This window comes from Sarcophilus harrisii, chromosome 1 (genome assembly GCF_902635505.1).
Source record: "Sarcophilus harrisii chromosome 1, mSarHar1.11, whole genome shotgun sequence".
Lineage (NCBI taxonomy): Eukaryota > Metazoa > Chordata > Mammalia > Dasyuromorphia > Dasyuridae > Sarcophilus > Sarcophilus harrisii.
Genome location: NC_045426.1, coordinates 127,665,176 through 127,675,655, shown reverse-complemented (window position 1 = coordinate 127,675,655; position 10,480 = coordinate 127,665,176). Strand labels below are relative to the sequence as shown.

General features: G+C 36.1%; 1 protein-coding gene across 6 annotated transcripts in view; it reads right to left on the bottom strand.

Moving 5' to 3' along the window:
• Positions 1 to 852: 852 nt before the first annotated feature.
• The window catches only part of SLC1A3 (solute carrier family 1 member 3), a 107,502-nt gene continuing 97,874 nt past the window's right edge, over positions 853 to 10,480 (bottom strand). For all 6 annotated transcript variants that reach the window (XM_023496130.2, XM_031964182.1, XM_003759929.4 and 3 more), the window contains 3 exons: positions 9,527 to 9,721; positions 5,841 to 5,975; positions 853 to 3,047 (listed from right to left, as the gene is read on the bottom strand). In XM_023496130.2, the coding sequence (XP_023351898.1) occupies positions 2,843 to 3,047; positions 5,841 to 5,975; positions 9,527 to 9,721 (535 nt within the window). In that variant the 3' untranslated portion in view covers positions 853 to 2,842. The remainder of the gene's footprint in view (positions 3,048 to 5,840; positions 5,976 to 9,526; positions 9,722 to 10,480) is intronic.

Here is a 10,480-nt window from a genome sequence, read left to right as displayed (position 1 = left end):
ATTATGTGTTAATTATTATAATTATGATCATGTGCCATTGGTGAATGAAAGGTGGGGGGGAAGGAAATAAATATTTACATAGCATTTATATTCCATGCACATATGCTTTTTTTATGAATATTATTTCGTTTGAACCTTACATTTTGCCCCCATTTTATAACTGTGAAAACTGAGGCAAAGAGTAGTTTAAAAGTAGTTTGTCCAGGAATCTCATAGCTAGGAAGTATCTGAGTCTGGACTTGAAATCAGGTCTTTGTGATTCCAGATCAGGTGCTCCAGCCACTGAGTCATCACTGCCTGGGAATGATGATTGCAAAGACCGATTTATTTGGATGGTCTGAATGGAAACAACTTTGGGGAAAGAAGAAAATGAGGACCCATGGGTAGTTTTTCACATTTGTCATCTGATCTTGGGATTCATTGAGTGTATCAGAGATATTTGACTCACAGTAATGATACATGGACAAGCTCCAGTAAAATAGAGATATCAAACACCCCGAAACTGGATTAAAACAGAATTGGAAAATTTTTTAGCAAAATAAATAAAATAAAATAATAGCACATAGATAATGTTAATATGTGATTTTCTAAATCAATCATAACCCCTGGTACCCTTATGTATGGTTTAGTTTGTTATCTTTTCTATTTGAGTTTGATACCACAGAGGAAAGAATAGGACTTCCTTATTCTACCTCTTCCAAGAGTCCCTTCCTTCTCCTCTGTCAATCTTACCCAGTCGGTACCATTCCAAAATCGAGATTTTTACTCTACCTAAGATTTATGCTAAAGATTTATTTCCAATTATTACCAATACTATTTATTAAAGAAAAATACCACACTGCACAGGTGAGCTAATGTAAAATTATTTTTTTTTATTGAAAATACATCTACAAAGTAATGTTTCTCAGTCCACACTGGATGTATCTACCTGCAAAGCCAATAAAGGGTAGAAGGGGATTATCCTAGATGACCTGATTTCCAGAAGAAATAGAGTTAGTATTAAAAAAAATCCCAAATCCCAAGATATGTGTTGTGTCACAATCCATTTTTCTCCAAATATGTCATAGAAAGACATCCACTTGCATGAAGTTTTTGCAGTGTATTTTCCAAATAGAGCCACAATAAACATTAAATGTTACTCCATATAGACTAACATTAACTTTTTATATGCACATAATGCACTGCATTTCTATAAAAATAGTTCTAATTACATATCAGAGGATGTGTGTGTCTAGATATTCAACCTGTTAGCAAAAGCAAATACATCCTTTGCTCTTTCAGTTATAGACTCAAGCACAGCTTGCAATGTCTGACAGCTCCCAGATGATCACTTTTACTGAATTATTTCTAAGCAAAGGGGGAAATTATACCTGTCTCTTGACTCAAAACCAAGGAGTTGCTTTGTTTTAACTAATGCTCTCTAAGTCCAATGAACAACATCTCAACAATCATCTGACATTTCTTCTGGGAACAAGCATGACATAACCAAATATTGTGAATAATTGGATGAGTAGAATTTTAACCCAAAGAAATGTCTAATTTCCTTATTCGCTGAATATTTGGTTATAAAAATAGTTTTTACATGACAGGCCCTCACTCAACTTTCAATCTCCTCTCTGTCTCTAACTACATTGTAAACCTCTTCCATTTTGACTCCTTCAAAATACATAAAAAATGAAAACACATAACATCGATATTTTGATCTTCAGGTTTCCTTGGGGAACAATTTTGGACTGAGCAGAAAACATATCAGAGTAAAGAGTATTTTAAATCTCTTCCCTTTTTATTCTTTCCATTTATATTCCCCACTGGAGACCCATATCACTCTTTAAAATTCTTTTTACATTTCTGAAACATTCCATCCATTCACTATCTTGCTATTCATGTTTTTTCTAGTGCCAGTAAAAGCTTAAGCACTCCATTAGTTTTCAGTTTTATTTTCTAAATTACTATTCTTAGTAGATATAATGGATAACAATTCTCCCTCCTCCCCCCAAAAAAACCCCCTAAATTTCCCCTATTGGGAAAAGAAGGAAGGGCAGTTTGACCTCTTACTTCTCTTCTTTCCCTTTCTAAAGCATGGGCAGGATGTTTGGTGAAGTTTCACTCCTAAATAGATCTATCTCTTGGTATTTTGCATAGCTGCCCACTTGGAAAAGATGGCTTCTGATCTAGGACTAGGGAACCACCCTGCCATGTTTACCTTAGACATAATCCTCCCTGGAGGATAATCTCCTCCTCTAAGAAATGTCTTTTATTGCAAGATGTCAGGAAGAGACACAAAGGTGGTGATTTTTAATGGTCAGCAGCCCCTAAGCTGGCCTTTTCCTATGCTCTGGAGCATAGTGAGATTAGTGAGATGAGACAGGAAGTCACAAACTAGATAAAGACAGATTCTGATTGACCATCTTTTATCTGGTTGCGGTTACATCAAGTTAATTATATTTTGAGACCTAACCTGGACTGTGTTCTATGGATCCAGAAATTTTGAAATAGGAATTAAGAAAAAATATATTTCCAGCCTCTTCTACCTAATTTTGACTTTCCAGCTTATAAAAAACAAGATCACATTTATAGGGTTGTGTCATATACACTTGCATTTTTCTGTTGACTTGGTCAACTTTCTTTCTGATCTCTTTTTGCACATACCCAGGCAAGACCAGTAGATAAACTGTTCATTTTTTTTCCTTTTGAGAAACAGAATGACAATCATACATTTTGGCCCCATCAAAATTTTGTTGACATTTTAAAATGCTATCCAAATAGGAAGAGAGAGCAAAATAAGGGGTTTCTGGAAAATGAGATACAACTGGATGGAAAAGTTATATTTCATTGTGCCAGTTTACATCTTGGTTTCACTATCAATGCGTTTTTCGGTCTCATTTTCCTGGGAGATGAGCTGATAGGGTTTCTTCATTTCATTCTCTTCGATCACAGAATTACCCATTTCTGCATCTTGGTTCTTCAGCTCATGTCGTGATAAGTGCTCAACAATTCCTGCCCCAAGAGAGTCTCCTAGAACATTGGTGGTTGTACGAAGGCGATCCCTGGGGATAAAGAAAGGAAGGAAATCAAATGCACTGCCAATATGCCCACTTTCACTTTTTTTTAACCAGGCACTTTTCTAGGATCTCATCCCCATGGCTTTAACTTTCACCCGCTCTATCCAATCTTGCAAAATCGAGCCCACTAAAGGAGTCTGTTTTTTGTTTTGTTTTTGTTTCAATGGCCTCAGTGTACAAAGCAAATGTACATAACTGGTACTTAATTCAAATGTCTGTCAATTGAACAGGTCTCACTCTACCCTGATTTGATGACCTACAACAGAAGCTAGATGGTTCAGTGGACAGAGTGCCAGACCTGGAGTCAGGAAGATCCATTTCCCTGAGTGAGTTCAAATCTGGCCTCAGATACTTATTAGCTGTGTGACCCCGAACAAGTCACTTAATCCTGTGGGCCCTAGTTTTTTCTCATCTATAAAATGAGTTGGAGAAGAAATGACAGGCTATTCCAGCATCTCTGCTGAGAAAACCCCAAATGAGGTCACAAAGAATCGGATACGACTAAACAACAAAAATCTCTGGTGGATTCTCATTTGGGCTAGCAATCCTTCTAGTCTATTTTTCTTATCCCCCCTTACTCACTTACAACGCCTAGCCTAACCTTTTTATTCTCCTCTGGCCCTCACTCCTATCCTAATGTCCCACCGTTAGCAAAGAACATTCATTAAGTTTTCTATTTAGTATCACAGGATCAAAGAATGTAGAATTGGGAAGATTTTAAAAATCATGGTCTCCATCCCACTTATTTAACAGATGAAGAAGCTGAGGTTCCAAAAAGCATAATATTATAGGATCATAGATGGAGACCTGGAAGTGACTTCAGAGTCATTCAATACTCTCATATTATAGATAAAGAAATGAAGGCTCAGAGAGATTAAAATATTTGCTGAAGGTCGGGTTAACCTTATTTGCCTCAGTTTCCCCATCTGTAAAATGAGCTGGAGAAGGAAATTGTAAAACCACATAGTATCTTTGTCAAGAAAACTCCAAATGGGGTCATAGAGTGTCACCTAAAACTGAAAATGACTGAATAACAACAACAACAAAAATGATGAGTTGGGAAGACCAACTCCATCGAACAATCAACTTCTTCAGTTCTTCTGATACCACTATGATACTCTTAATATACTTATACCACATATCTGTGTATATATGTATATAATCTATGAGTGGCTCAGGCCTCTAATCTGCCATAAACAAATTGCAGGACAGCTTTATTTCCCCTCTGGATCTGATTAACACATAGGCAGTGAGTAAATTTTTGTTTAGTAAATGAATGAATGAATGATAATGAATGAATTTCACTGTGATTCCCAACTTATTTAGAAAGCTGGTTAATTTATTTATGATAGCCCTCTAAATTTAATTCTGGAAAGAAAAATTGTGTGACTATTTGGTAATGTACTTCTAATTGCAGCTATTAGCCTCAGATTCCTCATAATTGATCAGAAGCTATTTAATGGCTGAAGTAGTGATGGGGATTCTTTCTTTCCTTTTTTTTTTTTTTAATCTTGGAGACTTTCTCCTGCCTTAGTATTTATTCCTCCTTGTTTTTCCTTTCTTATGATTCTCACTTTCTTTTGTACTGTGAAATAATTTATGAAATATTTATTTAAAATCTCTCCCTGCTTCCCATAGTAATTCATTCCTTATTCAGTGCTGAGAGTTTCTCTCTCTCTCTCTGTCTCTCAACTTCTCCTGATAGCACTTGACTTAATCTATCAGCTATGCTCATTCCTCCAGGTCATTCATGCATGGAGCTGAATTAAATAATCTGGCTCTATGATGGACTAAATTCATCAACAAGCTTTTATTAAGCTTCTATTCATGAACCAGGCCCTTACTGTGATAAACACTCTTAGCACAGTATACAAGATGGTACAGAACATTCTCATCCCTTCTATTGGTGGCTAAGCTCATCCTGAAAAGAAAGTTTTAGAAGAAGAGAATGCTGTTAGAAGGAATGAATAAGAAAAATTCAACTTGGGAGGGGAAAAGAAGGAAACATGGACCTCAGGAGTGGTATCTGAGGGCACCAGGATGTGCGATTCTGTCTCTGAATGTGCCCTGGGGACCAACATAGCTAACGAACACCTCTCCTCCTATAACTGTTATCCATCTTCCCACTAACTGTATTTCTGACTTTTTCCATGTTGAGTTAAGATATAAACCAGTGGTTCTCAAAGTATAGTCTAGAGAATCCTGGGGATCTCTGAAACTCTTTTAGAGGGTCTACAAATTCAAAAATAGTTTTTATTTCCAATATGGTAAATGTCTCTAAATATAATCCAGGTAAACAAAAACGCTTTGGAGAGAGCCTCAATAATTTTTAATAGGATAAAGATACTGAAAACAAAAGTTTGAGAACCATTGAACCATCTGTGTACCATATTATGCTACTGAAATGGGGAACAAAAACCAGAAGGATGCCCTAGCTTGGTGTGAAAATTAATGTTTTTGTGGCTTAGTTGCTGATAGTCAGATAATGTGTGTGCTAATCTACACTTTAGTCCACCGAACAGAACACTTTCTTGGTCACTAAACTGCTTTTCTAAATGAAAGGTATAAGAGCCAGCCATGCTGTACAGATGGATAAAGAAACGAGGACTTATGGCAGCTTTAATTTGTGAATTCAACCTTTGATTCTAGATAGGGGCTGGGGAGCAGAGAACAAGGGTCGTGTAGTTCTTGGTGGGATGCCCCTCTCATTGGGCTGTGGAACCCTGCAGAACTCCCTGGCCACGGGTGGGGTGTTGGATGCTGCTGGATCATACTCACAGGAACCAGTCCACAGCAATGATGAGGGTGATGTCATCCGTGGGCAGCCCCACAGAGGTTAGCACGATGACCATCGTCACCAGGCCTGCCTGAGGGATCCCAGCAGCTCCAATGCTGGCAGCTGTGGCTGTGATGCTGTTAAATGAGGCACCAAGTAGAGAGAAAAATGTGTCAATGTTTGGAAAGAATTCTTTACTGTGCAGAGTAAACACTGAAAAACATTGCCTACGCCAGTATGACTAATGTAGGGCTTTCATTGCATGGAGAAGGAGTGATGAGGCTGTTCTAGGAACTGTAAACCAAGCACTGTGATTAGGTGATAACTGCCCTGTCTCATAAGCAGGTTCTAATAAGCACCCAGGGCTTTTTGATTTCATGTGGGCACTAGAGTATACAAGATGCTAATTTTCATAGACTGAGATGGGTGCATTTCTAATCTGGAAGACTCGGATTCAAGTCCCATCTCTGACACACGACCCCATGGATAAACAACTAACTTCTCTGGGGCCCAGCCCACCCTGAATTTATGTAGGAAGTTTATATTCTGGAGATTCCACACTCAAATGAAAATCATAGGTCTGGATTAGAAAAAAAAAAGTGACATAGTCTGGTCTATCACTTGGTGGTACCTTGGGAATAACTTTGAGGAATGAATCAATCCATTTTTGATAATGTCTGATTATGAAAATCAATAATCCTCCCCAATAGGTAAATGGTCAAAGGGCAAAGAGGCAATTATCAAGGGAAGGAAGGAAGCGTTTATTAAGTACCTATTATGTGCCAGGCACTGAGCTACAATCTTTACAAATATTCTCTCTTTTGATCTGTACAACAACCCTGAGAGATAAGTGCTTTTGTTATCCCCATTTTAGGGAATGAGGAAACTCAAGTAAATAGAAATTAAATAAGGGACTGAATGAGTTCACTTAATAAGCTTCTGCTAATCAACTGCTGGTTTAATAACCACAGATGGTCAATGACAAAATGTTATGATTTATGCAAGATCATATCAACACATTTCTGGTGTTCAACAGATTCATTTTTTCATGATTTAAAGAAAAGTTGGAACTGGGAATAAAAAAAGGACAGGAAAAAAGAAAATAGTTTTAAAGCAGAGACATTATAACATGATGAATGGGGAAGAGAAATAACTCGTAAATAGGTAAATTGTAGCTTCCCTGATTCTTGACTGTTAAAGTCTGAATTCCAACTGGAGAATCTTTTTTTTTTTCATGAATGGCTTCAATGAAAAAAAAATTTAGATTTAAAAGGTATTAAATTTTTTTGTTTTGCACAAGAATGTGTTGCTCTGTATGACTTGTGTGCTTTGTATGTTGTGATTTATTACAGTTGGAGATTTGTAGAGTTTTTTATTTTCATATTGAATCATGTTGCTTTTGTATAATTTAAGTAAACAGCTGGGTTAATTCATCATGTTTGCTCTTTTAATAAAATAAAAGGATTGAGTTCATTTTGAATGCAAGTTGTCTTTATTATAAAACTGAGTTGGCCTTAGTTATGTAATGTAATGTCTTACATGATAATCTTTAGCTAGCCTTTTTAGCTGTTGACATATTTATTGAAACTTATTTTTTAAAGGATTTTCCCCTTCTTTTTGTTTTTGGTAAACTATTCACAACTTAAGTGGCTACAAATGTGTTGGAGGAGAGAGTTGGAGATCTGTGTAATTTTGAAAACTAAATGTTAATCCCTAATCAAGAACTGTGCAGCCTATTAAATTTAAAGATCCCCTGGACCCATTAACAGTGTTTACAGCAATTAGTAACACTGTTTATTGTTCATGTTAATACAGTATGTTATTTTGAGTTTGTTATTAAAGGTCTTCATTTGGCAAGATTTATCTTTGAGTTTCCTTAATTTATGAATACAATTTGATCTCATTAATATGTTGAATTTAATTTTGTCACAGTGCTATTGAAATGACATTCTTTTCATTTTGTATATTTTTTTCTCAGAGCAAAATATTGAAATCTGATGTCTTCTCCTAGAAGAACATAAAAGAAAAACTACTCCAGATTACTTATAATGAGGGGAATGAAAATTAAATTAAAACATGTCTGAAATTCCACCCTACACCCACAGAAGATTGGCAAAGTTGATAAAAATTAAAAGTGACTATTGTTGGAGTCATCTGAGAGGAAAGGCCTTCTAATGCCCTATTAGTGAAGATATAAATTTGGCCAAGACACTCTAGAAAATAATTTGGAACTATATGACACAAAATAACAACATGGTGCTTACCCTTTAACCTAGCAATAGCACTACAAAACCTATATCCCAAACAGATTAAGGAAAGAAGAACCCAAATTTAATAAAATCATAGATTTACTTTTTGTTGGAGCAAAAAACTGCAAACAAAATGGGGGGATCCATTAATTGAGGAATGGCTGAAAATATAACGAAAGGAATGGATTCAGAGAAATGTAAAAAGATTTGTATGCACTATTGCATAGTGATGTGAGTAGAACCAAGAGAATATATAATGACTACAATATTATAAGAAAAAATTTCTCTGAAAGACTTAACTCTGAGCAATGCAATCAACAATCATGATTCTGAAGGATCTTTGATACAGGATGATACCCAACCCCTGAGGGAGAGGCGATCTACTCAAGATGCAGATGAGACATATATTTTTCAACACAGTAAGTGAGAAAATTTGTTTTGTTTAACTATGATTTAAACATTTATTTATTTTGATGAAAGATGATGAGAGACTGGTGAGAGGAAGGAGTCCTGGTGATAATGAAGTTAAGAAAAAGAAGAGTCCCCCTGAAATAGTGTTTTTAAAAGGTTCAGAAGAGATCACAAGGAAGTTAAGAGGGAGAGACAGAGAAAGGGAACAGACATTTATTAAACACTATATTTCAAACAATGGGCTAATTGATTTCAAATTATTATCTCATTTGAGCCTTGGAAATTTGAACACTTGGATGTAGATATTATTATCCTTATTTACAGTTGAGAAAGTTGAGGCAAGTGATTTGCCCAGGGTCACACAGTTAATAAGTGTCTGAGGCTGGGTTTAAATTCAAGTCTTCCTCACTCTAGGTCCAGTGGTCTCTGCCCACTGTATCACCTAGTTCCTAAGCAGGACAACTTTGGAAATTAACCATTAAATGTATTATATATTTTTAAAATGTAATTTCATATACAATCCTATTTTCTGTTATTTGTATACTTGCAGTGTTCATATTTGTTGGAACAAGAAAAGTACAGAATAATAATAAAAAAGTAAATGGCACACTGGATATAGAGTCTGTCTTGAAGTTGGGAGGACCTGAGCTCAAATGTGATATCAGAAACTTACTAAACTGTGTGATGCTGGGTAAGTTAATCCTATTTGCCTCCATTTCTCATCTGAAAAAAAAAGAGCTGGAGTAGAAAATTGCAAACCATTCCTGTATCTTTACCAAGAAAACTCCAAATGAGTTCCCCAAAAGTCAGACACAATATAGCAATAACAACAAAAACTTAAACAATCACCAATTCAGATTTTTTATTATCATTCTATCTGCAATCTCTCCCCCTCTCCTTTAATTCCCCAAACTTTAGGCTTTGCTCCCATTTTTTAAAGCTATTTTTAAGAAAAATATTGTGTGTATATACACATACTCACCCCCACCCCCACACATACATGTACACAGTTGTGTATACACATTTACCTGATGGTGATAATCTGTCCAAAGTTCAGTTCAAAGTTATTAACTTGAGCAATGAAGATGGCAGCAAGGGCCTCATACAGAGCAGTCCCATCCATGTTGATCGTGGCACCCACTGGTAGGACAAATCTAGTCACCCGTTTGTCCACTCCATTGTTCTCTTCCAGGCACTTAAAAGTGATGGGCAGGGTGGCGGAACTGATGGACAGTTAAACAGGGGTAAGACCAGAAGCAAGCATTATTTGGGATATGACATTTATGGTACTATGATTCTCTGTCAGGTGCTAATTTGTTATTAACAAAGCAATTAATTTTTTTGTCTCCCTTTAAACACAAGAGTAGATGTTCCCTGTCATCAGCAAAATGACAATTTGGAGATCCTTAAATGCATGTCCCTTCCATCAGTTAAGTTGCAGATGACTCTCTCTGCAAGGGCTCACTTTGTGGGAAACATAATTATTCTCCTTTTACATGTAAACTTGGAAGATATGAAGGAAATGGCAGCTCATCCTTCTTCTGAGCCAGAGAAGACAGACTTCTGCCACCCAATTAAATCCAAATGGAAATTGTGTTATCAAAAAAGCAATTTAATCAATTCATATTTATGAAAGTTAAATTTAAAAAAAACTTCATATATTAAGCTAATAACAATTTTAAAAATAAAATGGAAGATGATTTTTAATAATGAGCATTATTATAATAATGAGTAAAATGGAACTCTGTTAATGATAATGATTAATTGGGGTTAAGTGACTTGCCCAGGGTCATATAGCCAGGAAGTATTAAATGTCTGAGGTCAAATTTGAACTCAGGTCCTCCTGACTTCAGGGCTGGTGCTCTATCCGCTTAGCTGCCCCAACTCTAAAGAAAAGTTAAGAAAAAATGCACCTTCTATGAAGTGTGAGGGGTGAAGAGCTATGGTTGTGGAATACTGTATATGCTGTCAGGCAGGATTGT